Source organism: Pan paniscus, chromosome 8, assembly GCF_029289425.2.
Source record: "Pan paniscus chromosome 8, NHGRI_mPanPan1-v2.0_pri, whole genome shotgun sequence".
NCBI lineage: Eukaryota > Metazoa > Chordata > Mammalia > Primates > Hominidae > Pan > Pan paniscus.
In genome coordinates this window covers 126,986,025-127,010,476 of record NC_073257.2, presented here as the reverse complement: position 1 = coordinate 127,010,476, position 24,452 = coordinate 126,986,025, and the positions used below count along the sequence as shown (strand labels likewise).

Genomic DNA, 24,452 nt, shown 5'->3' with positions numbered 1-24,452 from the left:
AAAATGATGAGTTCATGTCCTTTGTAGGGACATGGATGAAGCTGGAAACCATCATTCTCAGCAAACTATCGCAAGGACAAAAAACCAAACACCGTGTGTTCTCACTTATAGGTGGGAATTGAACAATGAGAACACTTGGACACAGGAAGGGGAACATCACACACTGGGGCCTGTTGTGGGGTGTGGGGAGGGGGGAGGGATAGAATTAGGAGATACACCTAATGTAAGTGACGTGTTAATGGGTGCAGCACCCCAACATGGCACATGTATACATATGTAACAAACCTGCACGTTGTGCACATGTGCCCTAGAACTTAAAGTATAATAAAAATAAAAATAAAAAAGGACTTAATATAAAGCTAGGTTTTTCCTCTGTGTTATCTTAATAAAACCCAAGTTTCTAGAGGGTAACACTCATTTTTAAAAAATATACATTAGGCATAGAGCCAAACAGAATAAGTAGTCAAGCAACAACAAAGGATAAAATATAATGGAGGTAACAACAATCTGTTACTCTAACCTAAATAATCCAGTTCCAAATAACACCTTGTATAAAACTATCAGATTTTGAACCTCATAAAGATTGCCTCGGCAGTCCGCATTTTCACACGTCTCTCATTCTTTGATCATTCCCCATTTGTCCTAGAAGCAAATCTATCTCCTCTTCTTACCTCACTGATTCCTTCCCATTCTATATATATCTGAAATAAAAACATCATTTTCCCCTAAATGAGTTTGCTCACAACCCTACCTTCTTTGGAGCTATGCTTCCTTAAATACAGAATCAGGATCAGGTTTGAGGCACAAAGTAACCAGTCTGCACATAATTTGTCTTGAAAACACCATATTATCTCATTTACAAGCCCTCTTTCAAACATACCAATTCAGAAATCATTTCCTTAATTATTAAGAAAATGGTATAAAATTGTCTTATTTCTGCATTTTATAATTTACAAAGCACTTTCACACTATTCTCCATATAAAATATATATGTAGTTATAAATATATGTGTATATATGCATACACACACACACACACACACAGACAAGTAGTTCTTAGACTACTGATAATATAACTTTGCTTTAAAAGTGAACATACCCAGTATTTGCTTCCTCATTTCCATTTGCTTATAGACATATTAGATTCAGGAATTCTTATGATTTGGGACATTACTGATGAGAATAATAGGATACGAAAAGGCCAAAAAACAAAGGCCAGAAAAAAATTCTTAATACTTTGAATCAGATCTATATTACAAGACTTACACAAAATAAAGCATTTCAAAGAAGGACTAATGAAAGTAAGTAAAAAACAGAAAAGGGGCAGAGTTGTTCACAGAGAATGTTATACAAATGTATTCCTCATTTGCTTTTAAGACTGCTGAAATGAGGTGGAGACTAATAGCAATTGAAGACCAGTTTGAAAAATACTGTGTATATGAGCTATATTTCTATTTCTCAGGCCTTAAATTAAATATAATACGGATACACCACTGTCTCTATAGAAAAGACAGTTATTTTAGTTTCACGACAGAAATGAAAATAAAATTACATCTCAAGGCACTTTTGGGGGGAAGAAAAGTCATAAACGATTAAAAGAGTCACTTAAAATACATGTCCCTGTAATTACAGAACATTTAGAAATTTGCATCTGTCATAATTGCAATTGGTAACCAAATTCGATTTAATAAGAAATCATAGATCTTTTGTGCAGTTGACATACCTAATATTTTTTAATGAGCTAACATGAGCTTAAGACAGGCATAATTTACACAAAGCCTAAAATAATTCCTCTAAGTAAGTACTCAACATACCCAACAACACTTTTTTGAAAAGGTCATCTCAGGAATAATGAATACAACTTCATGAAGAGTATGTTCTCTTTGGTTTTTAACTTGGGAACTATTGCTACTATTTATTACACTGTATTATAATAACATATAATCAAGTACTTCAGGTTATGTAATTATTGAGTCAAATTTCCCTATTTCAACAAGATTAATATGTTGGCACAAAGGAAGCTCTTCATAGGTAAATGTAACTAGCAAAAAGTAAGCTCTAGGTGGGTAGGTGTATGTATAAGCATATCTCTTAATTTCATAATGACAATATTTATTATTTTATATACAGATAAATAAGCCAACATTCTTCACTGTAGTCTAAACTTAATCTTTGATGATAGATATTTATAAAAATTACTTAGAAATTCTTTCCTAGGTATCTGACTTCTGCAATAGGCAGCTAAAATACTTTTTAAAATAGTCTAGTTCTTTTTAAAATGGCCACAAGATGTCAGCCTTTCCTAAGAAATAAGTTTCATACACTGCAGTCCCTTTGAACATTTATTTTTGTAGTATACTATTTATATTACCCTTATAAATCAAATTTGAATGCACTACATTAAATTCAGTGAAGTCACTGAATTTTGGGGAGATTCAACAACAAATTACAGAAGACCATAATTATCACACACCTAACAATTCAGTTTCATATATAACTTCATTTGATCTTCAAAGTAGTATGGAGACAAAATCTTTGCCAATTAATTCTATTTGTGACAAAAAAATTATTAAGAAGTTTATTATTAATCTGAACATTCTAAAAATAAAAGTATATGAGGCTTGGGTGTGCAAACTATAACGAAACAAATGTGTGGAATTTGTATTAATCTATTACATATATGAATCAATGTTTCAAAAGCCATCACACCACACATGCTTACCTTGCCAACTATCATTGCAGACACATAATTTTTCTCCAGTCAGGTCACAGTAACCGTGATCTGGACTGCCGCAATTGGCTTTACAGTAAGGAATATCACAAGCTTCACCCTTCCAGTATTTATCACATTCACAATATACTTGACTTGGAACAGAGACACTAGTTGTACACTTCCCATGACCAGAGCAATTGTTAGGACAAGAATTGATTCTGTAAAATATAATTCATATATATTCAGATTCAAGGTAATTGAAAAAGAATTTTGGTTGATACATCATAAACTTTATAATTTTTATACTGTGTCCTATGTGCTTATAAATGTAACAGAATTTCACAATGTAGTTTTAATTCTTTACTCTGTACCCTCTTACTCTTATGAAATTGTTAGTATTTATTTGCAGTTGGTCTTAGTTTATTCAACAGATTTACTTTGATACCAAGACTCCAAATGTCTAACGACTACATGCTCAACATCTGCAGGATCTGTACGGTTCCAGGCAAAATGTTTTGTAAAGACTTAAGTACTCAATGTTTTGATTGTATATTTTACAGAAAAAAATTAAATTCATGAAAATTCAAAACTATATGAGAAGTCAAGATATAACTTGGTTGTATAATATAAAAGAGCATGCTATCACCCATACACTCTTATTGAAGAAAAGGGATGTTTATCATACTTAGCTTTAAGACTCTTTTTTTTTTTTTTTTTTTGAGACAGTCTCGCTCTGTCGCCCAGGCTGGAATGCAGTGGTGCGATCTCGGCTCACTGAAAGCTCCGCCTCCCAGGTTCACACCATTCTCCTGCCTCAGCCTCCCGAGTAGCTGGGACTACAGGCGCCCGCCACCATGCCTGGCTAATTTTTTTGTATTTTTAGTAGAGACAGGGTTTCACCGTGTTAGCCAAGACGGTCTTGATCTCCTGACCTCGTGATCTGCCCGCCTCGGCCTCCCAAAGTGCTGGGATTACAGGCGTGAGCCACCATGTGATTATATTCTACTATATATTTGTTCTCCCTTGCATACATACTTGGATACATTGTAGGATAAATAAATTCCATAATAAATTGCTGATTCAAGGATATTTATAATATTTCTGGTGAAAAATTCTCTGGTTACCAATTTCTACATTCTGAAGAAAAAAATAATATATAGACTTCCTCTCTAGCCATTCCTGTGAAAGCATCTCTCATTACTTCACCCTCAGTCTTCTAGATATAAAAATGTATATAAAGTATCAGGCATAAAATAGATTCTCAATGAATATTACTTTTCTTATTTTAGAGGAGACAGTGGTATAGCCACTTAACTCTTAAGCCACAATTTCCTCATGTGTCAATGGGAAATATACCCACTTGACAGAATTGAAGGTAATTAAATGACATAATGTATGCATAGCATTCAGTACAGTCTCTGCAATAGAGACTACAAAAACTTAGCTCCCATAATCCTCTTCAAATTACAAGTGATATACCTTAGAGCACTGAAAGGCAGTTCACAACTCCCTGCAGTCTCACCACATCTGTTGCTACCAGTAAAGCTACACTAGTACTTGTTTACTTAATCACTTGCCAAAAAACAATTGTCAATTTCATAATTAATTTTCAACCAAACTTATAGGTTTAGATCACATTTTGTGGCATATTATTAAGATTTTATGTCACTTAAGAAGGGATCCTGCCTACTAACTTGAAATTTAACACAGTAGCCTGCTTCTGGTATATAAGACATTAATAAAAATAAACAAAAAAAAACTCTTTTACATTAAATTACAAGAATCATTAAAAGAAGGAATTTTTTAAAAATACTTACGAATAGAAAATGTTGAAACCAGTTAGATTATATGCAGCATCACTAAAAAAATGTAACAGTGCATAGCCAGATGTAGTAACAACTTCAGGCACAGTTTCATTGCCCCTTATTTCAGGGACTATCAAACCACTAAAAGAGAACAAAACTGAATATTGTATGTATAGATATACATAAGACTGTTAAGCACATAAAATTTACTCAGAAATATTCTTACTAGGATCAGTAATGCTTGTACGTCAGAATGGGCAACTAAAAGGAGAATAAATCTAAAAGAAGTCCCTATCCATTTCTCACTAAACTAGTTCTACTACTGCTGCCAATACACTAAAATCTACTCTCATGCCACTGTACCCCATTTTTTTTCTTATCACTATTTGTAAGGCAATGTCTCATTTCTCCTTTTTGTCCTGCTATCCATCCTGTCATAATACTACAGGGTAGTCTTCCACTTAATTCATATAAAACTTCACTTAAAGTCACCTTGCTACTCTAATAAAACCCTGTACCTTTACTTATTCTGATTGGTTTAAAAATCCGATGAAGCTGGAAGACACTCTACATCAGTTAAGCAATTACAATTACATTCTAGTTATAGCTGTACATTTCCAATACATTTATCTAGGTGATTTAAAATATTTACCTCAGAAAATTTAAATATATAGACTTTAATGTTTTTCTAATTTTGCATATCTATGCAAATTGCATTAATATATAACTATTCCAAGACAGAATATTGCTCACATAAGCCCATAAGCACACAAACAAAAACTTGGGGTGGGGGAGATATAAATGTACAAAATAGTTTTAAACTGGTAAGTTGTACTTCTTTTTAAGGATACTTGTTCATGAGGAAAATTACCTATCTTCATTTAGTTATATATTCTAACCTCTCTAAATCTATGAAAACATGCAATTGGTGAAAGAAAAGAAGCTGCTAACAAACAAATTATATAACTTGACAAAGTCAATTCCTTTAAACAGTTAAAATTATGTTTAGGTACCACTAAGAACTGAATTCCCCCATTCAAATCATATTTGACACATAAATGAAATATTATAGTCAAATAATTGATTTAGAAAATACACTCTCAAATGCAAACAAGTTAAAAAGTAATCAACTCTTGATTTAACGCTTTAGTAATTATTATTACATCTACTAGGTTATGTTTGTGAAGCAACAAATGATTTTAAAATGAGACTCTCAAAATAATACAAACCCTATGACACCAGTCTTAAGTTATACATACATATTGTTCATTGTAATAAAATTATATAAAGGTGAGTATTACTAAAAATAGGTCTTTATAATAGATACAGCTAGTCTCTGAGAGCTCTCTGAAAGAGATAAAAAGAATAGGTCTGGGCCAGGCGCAGTGGCTCATGCCTATAATCCCAGTACTTTGGAAGGTGGAGGCGGGCGGATAACGAGGTCAAGAGATCAGGAACATCCTGGCCAACACAGTGAAACCCCATTTCTACTAAAAATACAGAAAAATCAGGTGGGCACGGTGGTGCATGCCTGTAGTCTCAGCTACTCGGGAGGCTGAGGCAGGAGAATCGCTTGAACCTGGGAGGTGGAGGTTGCAGTGAGCCGAGATCGCACCACTGCACTCCAGCCTGGTGACAGAGCGAGACTCCGTCTCAAAAAAACAAACAAACAAAAAACAATAGATCTGTTTGGTTTTTTGTTTACAAGTATTTTAAAAACAATAAATAAAAGAGAGTTTCCACTTACTGTATAATACACCAGGAAATTCGGACCACCTGACATCTAGTAAAATGACAAATTATATAAAAACAAAAAAATCAGCTTGAAGGCCTGCCCAGGCATTGAGGTCATTTACCCTATTGGCATTTGCTGATTTCAAGGCTGGAGGTAAGATTTGAAGGGCTAAAAAAAACTCGGTGGTAATTTCAGGGGTTTTACAGAATGAAGGAAAGAAAAAGTGAAACACAAGGCCTTCACGTTGAACTGGGACTCCAATGGTTGGAAGTGAAAGCAAACTACCTGAAGTTAGGCCCTCCAAAGGACTGCACTGCAGCTGAGCTATGAATCACCTCAGTATCTGAGTTTGGATTGAGTTGAATATGGATTGCTAGTGTCCCCAGGTAGTCTCTGCAAGAATATAATCTTTCTAGGCCTCAAATTATTACTATATATGATTTTCCAAACAACAACGTCCAACACACAATTGTCCAGCACACAGTAAAAAAAATAAATAAATAACACTTCTCCATTCCAATCCATTCTCCACATTCTAAAAACTCTTGCCTACAGAATAAAAGCCCAACTTCTTTAGTGTGGTGTACAAGAAAGCAATATTACAGTGATTAAGGGATTAGGACCTATAATTACATAACCTTGATTCATATTCTGACTTACCAGCTAGGCAACCTTCAGGCCACTCACAGAAAATCTCTGTGTCTCAATTCTGCATTTGTAAAATTGCAATATTAATACCTACCTAAAGGTTATTTTGAGGATTAAATAAACTAATGCATATAAAGAACTCCTGTACATTGGCACAAAATGAGCACTAAGTAAATGTCACTGATTGCTGTTTTGGGGTAATGTGACTCCTACGTATCCTTCACAGTTCCTACAATCAAGTTACTCAAAACTTTCAACTATTGCCCTAAAATATAATGCTCTTTAATGTGTCTATATATACCTTTGTATATATGCTTTTCTCTCTCTAGAATGTCCTATCTGACCCCCATACTTCATACTTTTACTCACGATGAAAGTCAACATGAAGGATTAGTTATTTATTTTGAAATTATATAGAACTCCTTCATAACCTGATTGTAACACTAACTAGGCTGTGTGAAAAATCTGTTAACATACCCCCACTAATGCATGACTACTGCATACTAAAGAATTTGGCTGGCTTTTGTCCCCAGTTCTTGGGACATAACCTCTAAATTCTTGAAATTTCCTGAGTGATGGGAGTGTCTTCCTATTCATGGTGAGCCCTGAAAATTTATGCCAATGAGGTGACTCATGGTGGGCCCCTAATTAATTTAAGCTAAAGATATAATTCAGAATAGGGGATGGCCACTCCAGAAACACTAACCATGTGATTAAAATGTTGGGGCCATATGGTATTAGCCTAACTTCCCGAGAGAGAAGGGGATGGGAGGTGCTGGAGATTTGAGTTCAGCCTCATGGCCAATGATTCAATCACTCATGGCTACATAATGAAACTTCAATAAAACTCTGGACACCTGAAGCTCAGATGAGCTTCCCTGTTGGTGATACATGTTGATGTGCTGGGTGGGTAACACATTCCGAGGACCCAGAAGCTTTGCATTTATGATCCTCCCAGACCTCACTCTATGCATCCCTTTATTTGGCTGGCTCTGATTTCTATCCTTCGTGATAAAACTATAGTCATAAGTGTAGAACTTTCCTGAGTTCTATGATAATTCTAGTGAATTGTCAAACTTTTAGGAGAGAGTAGGAACCCCTAAATATGTAGCCAGATGGTCAGAGTAGGTGGGGAGCACCAAGCTTGCAGCTAGTGTCTGAAATGACAGCAGTGTTATAGAGCAGCAGTCCCCAACCTTTTTGGAACCAGAGACCAGTTTCATGGAAGACAAAATTTCCACAGACCGGGGGAGGATGATTTTGGGATGACTCAAGCATATTACATTTATTATGCACTTTATTTCTATTATTATTACATTGTAATATGTAATGAAATAATTATACAACCCGCCATAATGTAGAATCAGTGGAAGCCCTGAACTTGATTTCCTGCAACTAGATGGTCCCATCTGGGGCTGATGGGAGACAGTGACAGACCATCAGGCATTAGAACCTCATAAGGAATGAGCAACCTAGATCCCTCACATGCACAGTTCACAGTAGGGTCTGTACTCCTATGAGAATCTAATGCCGCTGCTGATCTGACAGAAGGCGGAGCTCAGGCAGTAATGCAAGCAATGGGGAGCAGCTGTAAATAAAGATGAAGCTTTGCTCACTTGCCCGCCACTCACTTCCTACTGTGTAGCCCTGTTGCTAACAGGCCATGGACTGGTACGGGGATCTGGGGTGGAGAGGAGACCCTTGTTGTAGAGGACTGTGCTCTTAACCTAGGAAATCTGTTCTAGCCCAACTGCAGGTAGTTGGTGTCTAAAGTCACTGCGATAGCCTATGCCTTCTTCCTTACTATGTACTCTAAGCCTGTGACACAGTCTCTGTAATTAAATGTTGAGTAATAAATATTTATACAATTGAAATAATTCAAACATATTAGATTCTGAATTCTTAGCAAGATGAAGTACAAACAGCATATGCTTTTAAATCAGGAGATTGAGATTCAAGTCCTAATCCTAGCTCTACCATCTATTAGAAGCAAATAACTTCTCTGAATGTCAATTTTCTCAACTGTAAAATGGGGATAATAGTACTTAGTACTCCCCCAACAAGATCTTTGTGAGGATTAGATGACATTTAAACTGCCTAGCCTAGTGCTTAACATCAAGTGGATATTCAATATCAATAAACGTGAGTTTTCCACTTCCCTTAGGAGGGCTAACAAGAACACTTGCTAATGAGAAATCACTAATTCCATCTTCACAGCCATATACTAAATCTCACCTGCTAATTATCTTCCTTTAATAACAAGAAAATGTTGGTAAGAATGCTAATGGATGAGTATTAATACAAAGTAATTAGAATTACTAGATAAACAAATGAACAGGCACACATCTAAATGATGGTCAGTCAACGGTATCATAAAAATAGTTAAGATACCAAAGTGATGTTTAAATTGCTAAGAATAAATGTATGAACTGAGGATCAAATTTAATCGTTACAATAAATTGTCTTACAACCTAATTATTTGCAAGGCTCCACTCCATTTTCTCTCTATTGTCCTTAGATGAAGGGCTGCTTATGGCTATCCTTTTTCTAATGTTCAAACGACTCAAAAATGTAAGCAATAGCAATATCATAGAATAAGTACCTAAGCTCCTAAGGAAATACAAGTCATTACATTTTTGTCCAAAATAATAATTCACATTCCTGATAAAATAGAATAAAATAAAATGTATTAGAATAGAATGAAATAGAATATTTGCCACATGAATAATAAAAAGAAAAATTGGAAAGAAAATATTTTGAAGGGACCAATAAGCTTTTATCCGTACTTAAATTTCCAACAATGACAGAACATATAACAGATATTGTATAAATAGCAAAAGTAAATAATATAATGAGTAACTTATCAACAATCATGTTAAATTATATACAAAATCTATACATGTTCATAATTTTTTCTGTGTCTAATAGATTTTCTCCTATTCACGAAACTTTTTATAATAATCTAAACATACATAAGAAAAGATTTTTAAATTGATACAATGCTATAATTTTAAAATTAATAATCTACCTTACAACTAACAATAAAATATTTTGAAACAAATAAAACTCTCACATTTTGACAATTGGTAGAAACTCCATCTTTATTAATCATTGCACAAAGCATAACTTAACCCTTTTATGCAGAATTTAAAATTTTACCATTTCACTAAAATAAAAAAACAACTATTAAAAAACAAAACTTGTCTATTTATCTGTCAGCTAGAACTCACGCTAATATATCCAGATAGTTCTGAAAACATATTCGAGGCACTTTAAAAGAATAAACTAAATACAATGAGAATAAAAAATATTTAGAAAGAAATCTATATTTCCAATATAGTACTTATTTATGTTATATCAATATTTACATAATTATTACCTAAATTGACAGTTACAGCACATAACAAAGTATTATAATCATCTGTGAAATGTAACTATCAATATCTTTACTAAATTTATTTTGCAGTACATATCAATATATATTTAAAGAAGCAATTACACAGTCACTTTTCTGCAACTGATTGAATATAATTACTCACCTAAGTACAGCTATTAAAGGTGCATATATTGAATCTCCATCATAAACATACATATGATCCCAGCTACATTCTGTAGCAAAATGATTGAATCTTAATCTTAACACTGCATTTGGACTGAAAATGAATATGAAATATTTTTCAAATTAAAATATACAAAGCACAGAGTGAATAAATACATAATATTTATTATATAATATACAAAGCACAGAGTGAAGAAACTTGAGATAGGGTATTTTATTAGAAATCTGTTTATAGATAATTTTGCTATAAATCCTTATATCATCAGGGTGAAAGATTGATAAGCCATCATATCTAATTTGTACAAATAAAATGTAACTTTCAAAATCTATTAACAGGACATATGTATGTATCATTGTTTTCTAAAAATGTAGTCAATGAAAAATGTTCAGCCAGGTGCAGTGGCTCTCGCCTGTAATCCTGGCACTTTGGGAGGCCAGAGCAGGCGGATCACGAGGTCAGGAGATCAAGACCATCCTGGCCAACATGGTAAAACCCATTTCTACTGAAAATACAAAAATTAGCTGCGCATGGCGGCATGCGCCTCTAGTCCCAGCTACTCAGGAGGCTGAGGCAGGAGAATTGCTTGAACTCAGGAGGCAGAGGCTGCAGTGAGCTGAGATCGCACCACTGCACTCCAGCCTGGGTAACAGAGTGAGGCTCTGTCTCAAAAAAAAAAATCTTCTTTCTCTTGATTGAAGGCAGAGGTTACATAGACTGCATACATCACTGAAACCTTATGGAACTGTACACTTAAAATGGGTGCATTTTGTTGTATACAAATGGTACTTAAATAAAGTTGATTTTTAAAAATCAACACTCAAGAAGCCACTATTCTTATTTTTACAGAACCCTTAAGTTGGAGGCACTAAAAAACTATTTAAATTTTAATCAAAATTCTCAATGTGATATAATGTTAACAAATAAACAAAATGTAACTATAGGTGCACAGCAGAGAATGAACAGCTTTTAAGTTAGAAAAATTTAAATACAAAATTTTCCAAATATACTCTTTAGAAATTACAAAACAGTTCAAAAATAATTCATATCAATTCTTTTATGCTCCACTCACAATACATTTAAATAGATAGATTGTTTCAAGCCCTACTTACTGAAAATACCTCTAAATGAATAATTAACTCTCTCTTCTACAAAATGTTCTTTTAAAAATACCCTTCGAACTAAAATGCTAAATTATATGAATAGCATAGCTCAGCAAGAAATACTTTTATAATTTCTACTAAGTCTTCAAATTTCATAACAAGATGTTCAAAATAAACCAAAAAAATGCCTACTCAATTTAATACCACAGTAACATAACTCAAAAACAAAATATATATAAAAATTAAACTACTGTCACAAGTGAAGAGGTAGTGTAATTTACATTAAATGTGATGTCTAGAAGTTGTAAATATTATCTAATAATAAACAAACTAAATGATAAAGTAATTATACTCTAATGCTCTGACATTAATATGATCACCTTTATCATTTAGGAATAAAATACATTAATTTGACTCAGACTGTATACTTACTAGCCTTCAATGAGCCATGTACATTTAGTTTTATATTTATAGTTAATTGGGCCATCCGTTAAATATCCAGAAGGTTCTGTTAACCTGGAAGAGAAAATAAAATAATGAAAATAATTACCTTAAAATAACTTTAAGACATATAGCAGGATAAGAAAATTTAAAAGTCATTAAGCCAAAGGAACGGGACATAACAATTTTCAAAAAGGAGGATTTATTTACAACTTAGGAAAATTTCAAAGTGCTGTATTTTTCTCTGCATCTCAAAAGATACTTATTTTGGATTTATTTAAATCTTAATATATCATGACCATTTCAATTTACGAAGCGAAAAAAGACACTGAAAGACTGAACATAGTACTGAAGGATTCAATGTTGATGCAAAATAGAATAAGTTAAACTTCATCTGCACAAAAATTAGGTTGAGGCAGAAGGAAGATCAAATACAAATCTATGGAATAGAGAAAAAGTATACGTATGTTCCACTTTGGGGAGTTAGCATGTAAGCTATATTTTTTCTTCATGCACTGGTATTGCTAAAATAGGTGTCACCAAACTTTAAAGAGTTCTGCTATAAATATATTTTTTATTATCATTTTCTCCTGTCTACTTTACATCTAGTCCAAGAACTCAATTTTTAAAACAGGACAAATAAAAAAAATTGTATCTTCTATTTTATGCATAAAAAAGAAAAAGATATTTGGAAAAACTCTATTTTCAGAAATTAAAAATCTTTAAAACAAAAATCTCAATTCTGCTTCATTTTGTTTTTCTTACTTCCAGCCCAATTATTTTATCAAGAGACCATATTTTAAAGAATTAAAATGTCTTACCATTTAACATTTATATACTATACTTATATATGCATACACACACACATCACAGCTAATCAGTTTTTACATATTCACATAAACATACACACACACATATACATATCAGGGCCATTATCTACTTTTAGATAAAATTAAATTTTCCTTATAGTATAGAGCCTTAAATACATTAGGGGGGAAAAACTTTAATTTACCTAAATCAGGGTTGACAGAAATGTCAGTCAATGTTAATGTCATTTGCAAATCTTTCATAATCCCTGCAAATTACTTCTGTAATAAAGTGGCTAATTCATGCTTGGAAAATCTTTGAAGAGCAACAAATTCCTATATTCTCAAATAAATGTAATAATAACTTAAGCATTTTCTACATGTCAGGTACCACTATAAACACACAATGTGTTGCCTCATTTAAAAATCTCAAAAAACCTATAAGATAGTAAATAATTAATAACTCCATATTACAGATGAGAAGTCTGAAGCACATTTTAAGTAACAAGTTAAATAACTTGCCCTGATTTTTCACTTCCAATAATATTAATACTAAGTGCAGTAATTCAGAAAAACTCTCCACTGAAGACAACTTAAAAAGTTAAAGGAAAATTTTAAAATCTTACAAGTAACAAAATGATAAAATGTACAAAGCCAAGATCCAGAAGTTGCAAATTCTTTAAGAGGAGGCAGGCATTCAGAGATGCTTTTGTTCTGAGAGATTTGCTTATTTAGAAGAGACTGCCAAAAGGTTGAGAGTGCATTTGGTAGCCTCAAGGAGAGAGGAGGACAAAAGTTGGAAGCAATAACCCACAAAACACAGGGGTTCAAAGAAACAACAGGGCACTTTGACTTGGGACATAATGACTTGCTCTTAAAATAGTGGTGTACCAGAAGTTAACCAGCCTTTACCTCAACTGTAGGTTAGCTATGAGTCATCTGAGCAGCAGAAAACTCCCAAGTCTTAAAATCGGCTTATGGTGCTGCTAGAACTGCCAATATGCCAAGTCTCCTAACAGAAGATACATGGTACTCTCTAAAGAAAGATAACATTATCCTGGGCCTTAAATTATTTCTATCAATAATTTTCAAATAAAATGTCTAGCATAATAACAGGTAGTTAAGCATATGAAACTACTACAAGAAAACATTGGGGAAACTCTCCAGGATATTGGACTGGGCAAAGATTTCTTGAGGAATAACCCACAAGCACAGACAACCAAAGCAAAAATGGACAAATGGGATCACATCAAGTTATAAAACTTCTGCACAGCAAAGGAAACAGCAACATGAAGAGACAACCCACAGAATGGGAGAAAATATTTACAAACTATCCATCTGACAAAGGATTAATAACCAGAATATATACAGTGCTCAAACAACTCAACAGGAAAAAAAGCCAACAATCCAATTTTAAAAATGGGCTAAAGGTTTGAACAGATATTTCTCAAAAGAAGACATACAAATTTCAAATACATACATGAAAAGGTGCTCAACATCACTGATCATCACAGAAATGAAAAGCAAAACTAAAATGAGATATCATCTTACCCCAGTTAAAATGGCTTATATCCAAAAGACAGGTAGTAAGAAATGCTGGCAAGGATATGGAGAAAAGGGAACCCTCTTATACTGTTTGTGGGAATGTAAATTAGTACAACCACTATGGAGAACACTTTGGAGGTTCCTCGTAAAAGTAAAAATTTAGCTACCATACGATTCAGCAATCCCACTGTTGGGTATATACCCAAAAGAAAGGAAATCAATATATTGAAATATCTGCACTCCCATGTTTGTTGTAGCTCTGTTCACAATAGCCAAGATTTGGAAGCAACCTACGTGTCCATCAACAGATGAACAGATAAAGAAATGTGGTACATAAACACAATGAATTACTATTCAGCCATAAAAATAATGTGATTCAGTCATTTGCAACAAAACGGATGTAACTGGTTGTCATTATGTTTCGTGAAATAAGCCAGGCACAGAAAGATAAACATTATATGTTCTCACTGATTTGTGGGATCTAAAAAGCAAAACAATTGAACCCATGGAGATAGAGAGTAGGAAGATGGTTACCAGAGGCTGGGAAGGGTAGTGGTAAAGTGAGGAGGAGGTAGGGATGGTTAAGGGGTACAATAGAATGAATGAATGATTGAGACTAGTATTTGAAAGCACAACAGGGTGACTATAGTCAAGAATAATTTAATGGTCCATTTTAAAATAACTGAGAGTAAAATTGGATTGTTTGTAACACAAAGGATACATGCTTGAGATAAATACCCTATCTTCCATGATGTGATTATGCATTGCATGACTATCAAAATATCCCACATACCCCATAAACATATACACCTACTCTGTACCCACAAAAATTAAAAATATATATCCCCCTTCCTCCAAAGAAACATATATTGTAGGAGCTACCATAGTAATCCTTATCTCCCTCTTATAAGTGATGTGAAGGAACTGTTATGCCTCCCTACCTAAGCTAAACAATAGGAGTACCTGAAAACTACACACCCTGTCCCGTCCTATTCAACTTCAGTAGTACAATTTCCCAAACTTAAAAGGAAACTACTCACCACAATCCCTGAATTCCTTATCCTTAGCACTAAAGATCTTACCAAGAGCCCACCTTTTCCTCCACTTACTACAAAAAAGTTTCCTCCTTGCCAATACCAGTCCACTGGAAGCATGGGAGGATGTCACCAATCAAGGTAAAAGAAATGGAAAATTCCTTCTCACCACCAAAAGACATGCGTAAAGGGGAGAAATCTCCTGCTACTTCTATAATAAAGAAAGAACAATTCTCCTTCTGCAGTTTCATGATCTCTTCTTAAACTACAAGAACCTTTACCTGCATGCCACTTGGGCAAAGCATTCCCATTACATACTTCGGACCTCTTTACAGTCTAGAACTGTTCTTCTAAAATTCAGAAGTCTTGCACTCCAGGACCATACTCTAACCATAAACACCTAGTTTTCCATTTATTTTTTTTTACTTCTTACTCCTAATACCCTTACATTCCAATTGTGTAGTGCTCTCCAGAAATTAGGTAGCACATAGTTCAACTCCCTACAAAAAGTAAAATAGGCTCTTACATAACTACTATTTCTAATATTATTTCTAATACATATTCCAAGTTTCAAACAACTTTTTTTAAAACTTTCTGTCATTCCTTTTCTTGAACTGAGAACCATACTGAATTATTCATCTAGATCAGTACTACATAAACTACTAGCCTGTTTGTGTAAATGAAGTTTTATTGGAACACAACTACACTAGTTTGTTTAAATATTATCTAAGATTGCTAACACACTACGAGGACAGAGTTGAGTACTGGCAACAGAGACCATCTGGCCAACAAAGCCTAAAATATCTACTATCTGGCCCTTTACAGAAAAAGTTTGCCAATCACTTGTCTAGATGCCTGCCACATATCCATATGCCTTGTCAATATCTCATTCTAGCTGAAAGTAGAGTCCTTAATTAAAAGCATGCTGGGCTGTTTATAACACAAGGTTGGCCACTAATAAATGCAGGAAAACCAGCACAAATATTAGACAATACTAAAATTAAATCTAGTGGGATGTTGTTGTCTATCCTGACTATGGATATATAATTTGACTATGGATATATAACTTAACACATTATAAAAATAAGAAAGTGTGATAGTTTTAATTTATGAAATCTCTGAAACAATAAATCCTGTTTATCACAGAATATAGGTTTAGTCCTGGCATAAGCAGCCTACAAGGAATAGTCAGATCCACTCAGGGATAGTCTTTATGCAGGGTGGCCTTTGTAAGCCTTTTTCACATAGAAATCTTTTTTAAAAACAGATTTTCTAGTTAAAATACTATTTATCAGCTTATTAATTCCTTTTTATTTTCATTTCATCTTTATTGACAAATGCTTCAATACATGTATACATTGCAGACTGAGCAGATCAGGCTAATTAACATACCCATCACCCCACATACATATTTTTTGCAGCAAAAATATTTAAAATCCACTCTATTAGCAATGTACTATATGAAATATACAATGCACAATTAGTAACATTAGTCATTCATTGTACAATAGAACGCCAACGAAATAATAGAACACTTATTCTTCCTAATTGAAACTTTGCACCCTTTGACCAATATTTTTCCTTTCCCTGCCCAACTGACCACCACCCACAGCTTCTGGTAACCCCCATTCTACTCTCTACTTCAATTGATTCAAATTTTTAGATTCCACATGTAAGTGAGATCAGGTGATATTTGTCTTTCTAAGCCTAGCTTATTTTGCATAACCTAACGGCCTCTAGTTTCATCTATGTTGTCACAAATGACAGGATTTTGTCCCTTTATAGGCTGAATACTATTTCATTATGTATATATACCTCTTTTTTTATCCATTGATCCATTGGTGGGCACTTAGGTTGTTTCCCAATATTGGCTATTATGAACAATGCTGCAATGAACATGTGAATGCAAACATCTCTCCAACATACTGATTCCAATTCCTTTGGATATATACTCAGACTGCTGGATCATATGGTGATTCTATTTTCAGTTTTTGGATGAACCTCCATATTGTTTTTCAAAATGGCTGTACTAATTTACTTTCCCCCAACAGTGTACAAAACTTCCCTTTTTGCCATATACTCACCAACACGTTATCTTTCATCTTTTTTATAAGAGCCATTTTAAGAGGTATGAGATGACATCCCATTGTGGTTTTGATCTGCATTTCCCTGATGATTAGTAATGTTGAGCATGTTTTCATATATGTTTTGACCTTTTGTATGTTTTCTTTTGAAAAATGTCTCTTCAGATTATTTGCCCATGTTTAAATAGGGGTTATTTGTTTTCTTGTTATTGAATGATTTGAGTTCATTTTATGTCTTGGGTATGAGTCCCTTATCTGATGTATGATTTGCAAATATTTTCTCTCAATGTGTGGGTTGTCTCTTCACTCTGTTATTTCCTTTGATGTATAGAAGCTTCTTGATTCAATACCATTTGTCTATTTTTGCTTTTGCTGTCGTGCTTTTGGAATCATGCAAGAAGTCATTGCTCAGACCAAAGTCATAGCTTTTCTCCTATGTTTCCTTCTAGTTGTTTTAGTTTCAGATCTTCCGTTTAAATCTTTAATCCATTTTGAGTTGATTCTTCTATAAGGGATCAGATAAGGGTTTAATTTCATTCTTCTATATCTGGATACCTAGTTTTTTAGAATCATTTATTGACAAGACTGTCCTTTCTCCAATGTGTATTCCTCGAGCCTCTGTTGAAAATCAGTGGACAGCAGACATGTGAATTTATTTCTGGGCTCTCTATCCTGTTCCATGGGTCAATTTGTCTGTTTTTATGCAGGTATCACGCTGTTTTAATAACTATGAGATGACTAAAAGTTCATGGAAAAAAAAAACAGATAAAAATAAAAAATATAAACTTTATTTTTCAACATAAGTTCCATCAAAGTCAAGAAGCTTTTGTAAGCAATGATACCAGTCATTTAGTACATCCCTAAAGAGCTGAAGGTCCTAGGAATTTAACCATGTCAATGCAGTCTTGTTTACATTATCAACTGAAGAAAAATAGGTGCCCTTAGAAAACATTTTAAGATTAGTGTATTAGCACCCATTTTCATGCTGCTGATAAAGACATACCTGAGACTGGGCAATTTACAAAAGAAAGAGGTTTAATGGACTTACAGTTCCACGTGGCTGGGGAGCACGCACAATCATGGTGGAAGGCAAGGAGGAGCAAGTCATGTCTTACATGGATGGCAGCAGGCAGAGAGAGCTTGTGCAGGGGAACTCCTCTTTATAAAACCATCAGATCTCATAAGACTTATTCACTATCATGAGAACAGCATGGGAAAGACTTGGCCCCATGATTCAATTACCTCCCACCAGATCCCTCCCACAACACGTGGTAATTCAAGATAAGATTTGGGTGGGGACACAGCCAAACCTTATCAATTAGGAAACAAAACAAACAAACAAAACTCAAAAGGAGCCAAATCAGTACTATAAGGTGGATGCCTAGTGATTTTCCATAGAAACTCTCACAAAATTGCCCTTGTTTGATGAAAGAAATGAACAGAAGCATTGTCATGGTGAAGAAGGACTCTCTGGTGAAGCTTTCCCAGGTGTTTTTCTGCTAAAGTTTTGGCTAACTCTCAAAACACTCTCATAATAAGCAGATGTTATATTTTGGCCATCCAGAAAGTCAACAAGGAAAATGCCTTTAGCATCCCAAAAAACTGCTGCCATGACCTTCGCTCTTGACCAGTCCACTTTTGCTTTGATTGAACCCCTTCTACCTCCTGGTAGCCATTGCTTTGATTGTGCTTTGTCTTCAGAATGGTAGTGGTAAAGTCATGCTTCACCTGTTACAATTCTTCCAAGAAATACTTCAAGATCTTGATCCCACTTGTTTATAATTTCCACTAAAACCTCTGCTCTTATCTCTAGTTAATCTGGTCCGAGTGGTTTTGGCACCCATAGATTGGAAAGTTTACTGAACTTTAATTTGCATTCAGAATTGAGTAAGTTGAATTAATTGAGATGTCTATGGTGTTGGCTATTGCTTCTGCTGTCAAACATCAGTCCTCTTCAATTAGAGAATAAACAAGATGGTTTTTTCCTCACAAATTGATGTGAATAGTCTCCTGCTGCAGGCTTCATCTTCAACATCATATCATCCCTTCTTAAAATGAGTTACCCATTTATAAACTGCTGATTACTTTGGGGCATTGTCCTCCTAAACTTTTCATAAAGCATCAATAATTTCACCTTCTTCCACCCAAGCTTCACCATAAATTTGATGTTTGCTCTCGCTTCAATTTTAGCAGAATTTATGTTACTCTGATAGGGGCCCTTTTCAAACCAATGTCTTATCCTCCTTAGCGCCTCAAACTTGATCCCATTCAGACTTGTTATAACAATTTGGTATGAGTTTATTTTGGTGCAAAAAAAATTTGAAATCCATGCAGTTTTTTCATAATATGCATTTTCCATTAACTTTTCAAAGACCAGTCAGGTAGTGTAATGCCTCTAGCTTTGTTCTTTTTGCTCAACACTGCTTTAGCTATTTGGGGTCTTTTGTGGTTTCAAACAAATTATAGGATTTTTTTCTAATTCTATTTTGATAGGATTGCATAGAATCTGTGGATTACTTTGGGTAATATAGACATTTTAACAATACTCTTTCACTTCATGAATACACAAAGTATCTTTCCATTTACTTGTGTCATCTTCAATTTCTTTCATTAATGTTTTCTAGTTTTCTACATATAGATCTTTTACCTCTTTGGTTAAACTTATCGTAAGTTTTTTTGGGGGGTTTTTTTGTTTTGTTTTTTGATGCTATTGTAAATGGGACTGTTTTCCTAACTTCTTTATCAGATCATTCACTGTCAGACTATTTTAGGCACAGGAAATGCATTCTGACTACTATCTTCCACTACTGTTGTCCTACCTTGCAATACAGATCAGCAGTTGCCTAACTTGACCCATAAATGAGTGGGTAATTTAATTTTGAGGTGAAGTATTAGCCCATTATGGCCACACAAGAAAAACACGTTCTCCAATTCAGTATTGATATAGCTGATATTTTAACCATTATCTATCTGACTTTGAGGCCTAATTCTCAACTGCTATGGTTTGAATATATGACTCCTCCAAACCTTACACTGAAATTTGATCCCTAATGTCAGAGGTGAGGCCTACTGAGAAGAGTTTGGGTCATGGAGGCAGATCCCTCATGAATGGCTTGGGGCCATCCTCACAGTAAAGAGTTCTCACTCTATTAGTTCCTGAGAGAGTTGGTTATGAAAAAGGGCCTGGCCGCTCCCACCCCTTGCTTCCTCTCCTGCCATATGAAATCTGCAGATACCAGCTCCCATTTGCCTTCTGCCATGAGTAGACGCAGCCTGAGCCCCGCAATACAAGCAGATGCTGGTGCCATGCTTCTTGTACATCCTGCAGAATCATGAGCCAAACAAATCTCTTTTCCTTACACATTATCCAGCGTCAAGTATTCCTTCATAGCAATACAAATGGACTACAACATCAGCTGATTCTGAGCTCTATAATTCTAACAAGGATATTTCCAAATAAGATTTTAGCTCATTAATACATTTTTTCCTCAACATTCCCTTCAGCTACTGAGATAACTATACAACTCAAACATTTTTTAATCAGGGAATACTTCTCTTGCACATGGTAATCATTATTTTCAAATTAATCTACTATCTAATGATAAGATCAATCTCTTCCCCTTTTGGCTAAACTTCATCACATCTACTGATCATTTCATAACTTTATGCTATCTGTAAAATATTTCTCCTATTCACTTTTTGGCTCAAATGGTAGACTGGAAGTATACTGTGCATCAAATAGGGTCAAATAAATCAGATATCTAAAAGGCAGAGCATCTTCCTTTCATGGATCCAGACAGCAATTAGTAATTTTATGGCAAACATTTTGAGCATTAATTCTAACCATTCATGGCAGACCAAAGAAATCAAAGACAGGTACACAAGGTGTTATAAAAAGCTTAAATTAATAAATGACAATCACCTTGTATTATTACTGTTAAAGATAATAAAACTCAATTGACCATCATGTTTAAAGAATTAATTTAATTTTCTGGTTAACTCAGTATCATTGACTGAAATTCAGCCAGAATAACTTTTTTCAATGATGTATTGCTAAATATGCCCCTAAATTTGTTTTTACTGCTGGTAACAAATTACCATAAACATAGAAATTTAAAAGAACATCCATGTATTATCTCACAGTTCTATAGGACAGAAGTCCCTATAGACTCAGATGGGTATTAGTTGAGCTAGGCTGTTATCCAGAGGCTGCAGAAAAGCATCCACTTCCAGGCTTATTCACTGTTGGTAGAATTCAGTTCATTCCAGTTATATGAATGAGGTCCCAACTTTCTTGCCAGTTGCTGACCAGGGGTTGCTCGCTCTCAGCACCAAGAGGCCACTTTCTCTAGTACTTTCAGGCATGGCTCCCTCCATCTTCAAACAAGCATTAGCATGTCAAATCCAGTTTATGCTTTGAGTCTTTAGCTTCCTCTTCTGCTAGCACCCAGGGGAAATACTCTGCTTTTAAAGGGCTCATGTGATTAGAGTAAGAAAACCCAAATAATCTCCCTTTTGACAAATGACATAACATAATCATGACAGTAATACCAGGGATAAAAGTCAAAAGGGCCATCTTAAAGTTTTGCCTACCTCAGTTTATTTCTATATTTTTGGAAATTATAATATGCTTTGATAACTCAGGATGGTAAAATACTGATATAATGATGTTATGATAAAACATCATTATAAAAATTCATTTTTATACCTCTAAAGTACAGATTAGTTTGATTTTATACTGACTATATAAGATACCCTAGAAATTATTTTTTAACAAGTCACAGATACCAATTTGTTTATACAATTTGGCTCTTCAGCCTAAAATTAGGTAATGGTGATGGTTGTACCACTCTCTAAATATGCTAAACATAAGTGAACTGTACATCTTTAAAAGGTGAATATGGTGAGGTGCAAATTGTAACTCAGTAAAGCTCTGTTTTTTGAAAAGTGAGCTAGGTCATGTGTGCTGAACCAAAACAAGTTGATTGCCTCCTAAAACAGAATATTTAATTGTGAGGCAATTCTGAGGAGATCTCAGACAGAAAGGAGGAAAGAGATTTTGCAAACTGGAGTAACAGCCATCCTTGACATGAAGCAGAGTCTCTGCTATGGTTTGAATGTGTCCCTCCAAAAAAGTGTTGAAAATTTAATCCCCGATACAACAGTGTGGGGATGTGGGACCTAATGAGAGGTGATTAGGCCATGAGAGCATAGCCCTCATGAATGGATTAATGCTGTTATTGCAGGAATGAGTTCCTTATAAAAGGATGATTTCACCCCCTTTTGCCCTCCTCTCTTTCTCTCTTCACCCTCTCTTTGCTCTTCTGTCATGCAATGATGCAACAAGAAAGCTCTTGCCAAATTCTGGCCCCTCAATCTTGGCCTTCCCAACAGAATCATAAGCCAATAAATTTTTATTCATTATAAATCACTAGGTCTCAAGTATTCTGTTATAGCAGCACAAAACTGAATAACACAAAAAACTGGTATTGAAGCATAGAACACTGCTTTATCAAATATCTGAAAATAGGGAAGCCACTTTGAAACTCAGCAATAAGTAGAGGCTGGGAGAGTTCAGGAAAAAAAAGGCTAGAAAAAACTTGTATTGGTATGAAAAGCACATTAAGGATGATTCTGATGAGGGCTCAGAAGAGAACTGCAGGGAAAGCCTAAAACTTCGTAGAGATTACATTAGTGCTTATGATCAGAATATTGGCAGAAATGTGGAGAGTAAAGGGAATTCTGAGGAGATCTCAGACAGAAAGGAGGAAAGAGATACTGCAAACTGGAGTAATAGCCATCCTTGACATGAAGCAGCAAATAACTTGGCTGAATTGTGCCCATATCTGAGTGCTTCATGGAAGGCAGAATTTAAGAGCAATAAGCTAGTATAAAGGGAGTTAGAAAGGAATTACTTAGTCAGAGAACAAGGGGATGGGAGTGCTTGGTAAGGCTTTCCTTTTCAATGAAAAGCAGCCCCAAATCATTTTCTAACAAGGAGCAGCCTGCAAGCTGAGAGCTTGCATGAGTGAATGCTGACATGAACTAAGGACTAGACATTTTCAAAATGGCGGCTCCATCCTCTCTTCTCTGCCAGCCATGTGTATTGTAAGGAGCAGACAAGATGATGCTGATCAACTGGGAAATCCATTTTCATAAGAAGATTATGGTGGGGCAACCAGCCTTCCCCATGCACTATGTAAACTTCATACCTGATCTAACCAATCTGTGACCCCTACAGAAATCAGACACTGCCTCCTCCAACTGGACTATAAAACTCGGCACATTTGCCACCAGCCAGTCCTTTCCGATCAGAGACCCCTCCCTTTATAAAGGAGGCTGTTTCTCTTTCTCTTATCTTCTACCTATTAAACCTCTACTCCTAAACCCCTTGTGTGTGTCCATGCCCTAAATTTTCCTGGTGCATGATGATGAACCCCAGGGTATATACCCCAGACAATGCAGCCGCTTCACTAGGATATCTGGTGGAAGAAATTTCTAAGCAAAATATTGAAAGAGCTGCGTGGCTACTTTTAACTGCATATAGTAAAGATGCGAGAAGGTAGAATGATTTAAAAACAAAACATATTATGAAAAGGGAAGCAGAAAGTAATGATTTGGAAAAGTCACAGTTTGTATAGGTAAAGAACAAAAAAGCAAAGCATGCAAGGGTGTGGCCAAGGAACCCTTGCATAAGGGGATTAGCATGGATAAAAGGAAGTCAAGTGCTATTCATCAAGATAGAAAGAGATCTTGAAGGCATTTCAGAGGTCTTCTGGGCTGCCCCTCCCATCTAGGATCCTGAGATCACAGTTTCCAGAAAGGCATCTATGGGACCTCAGCATTCACTGCCCTGTGCTGCCTCAAGTATCTGCTCCCTGCATTCTGGCACAGCTTCCCTTAGCCTCCCCAGTCACTGTTCAAGCAAACCAGGGTGTGTCTCTGGCTGCAGCTCTGGAAAGTATAGGAAATAAACCTTGGT

The 24,452-nt window shown here is 34.9% G+C and overlaps 1 protein-coding gene across 6 annotated transcripts in view; it reads right to left on the bottom strand.

Annotated features, from left to right (window-relative positions):
- ATRNL1 (attractin like 1) overlaps window positions 1-24,452 on the bottom strand; it is an 857,023-nt gene that overhangs the window by 814,322 nt on the left and 18,249 nt on the right. For all 6 annotated transcript variants that reach the window (XR_008619833.3, XM_034931565.3, XM_034931566.4 and 3 more), the window contains exons 2-5: window positions 11,993-12,076; window positions 10,440-10,553; window positions 4,530-4,658; window positions 2,722-2,930 (exon numbers count right to left, since the gene is read on the bottom strand). Coding sequence is in view for 5 of the 6 variants with exons in the window: in XM_034931566.4 (XP_034787457.1) it covers window positions 2,722-2,930; window positions 4,530-4,658; window positions 10,440-10,553; window positions 11,993-12,076 (536 nt within the window). In the remaining variant the exon portion in view is untranslated. The remainder of the gene's footprint in view (window positions 1-2,721; window positions 2,931-4,529; window positions 4,659-10,439; window positions 10,554-11,992; window positions 12,077-24,452) is intronic.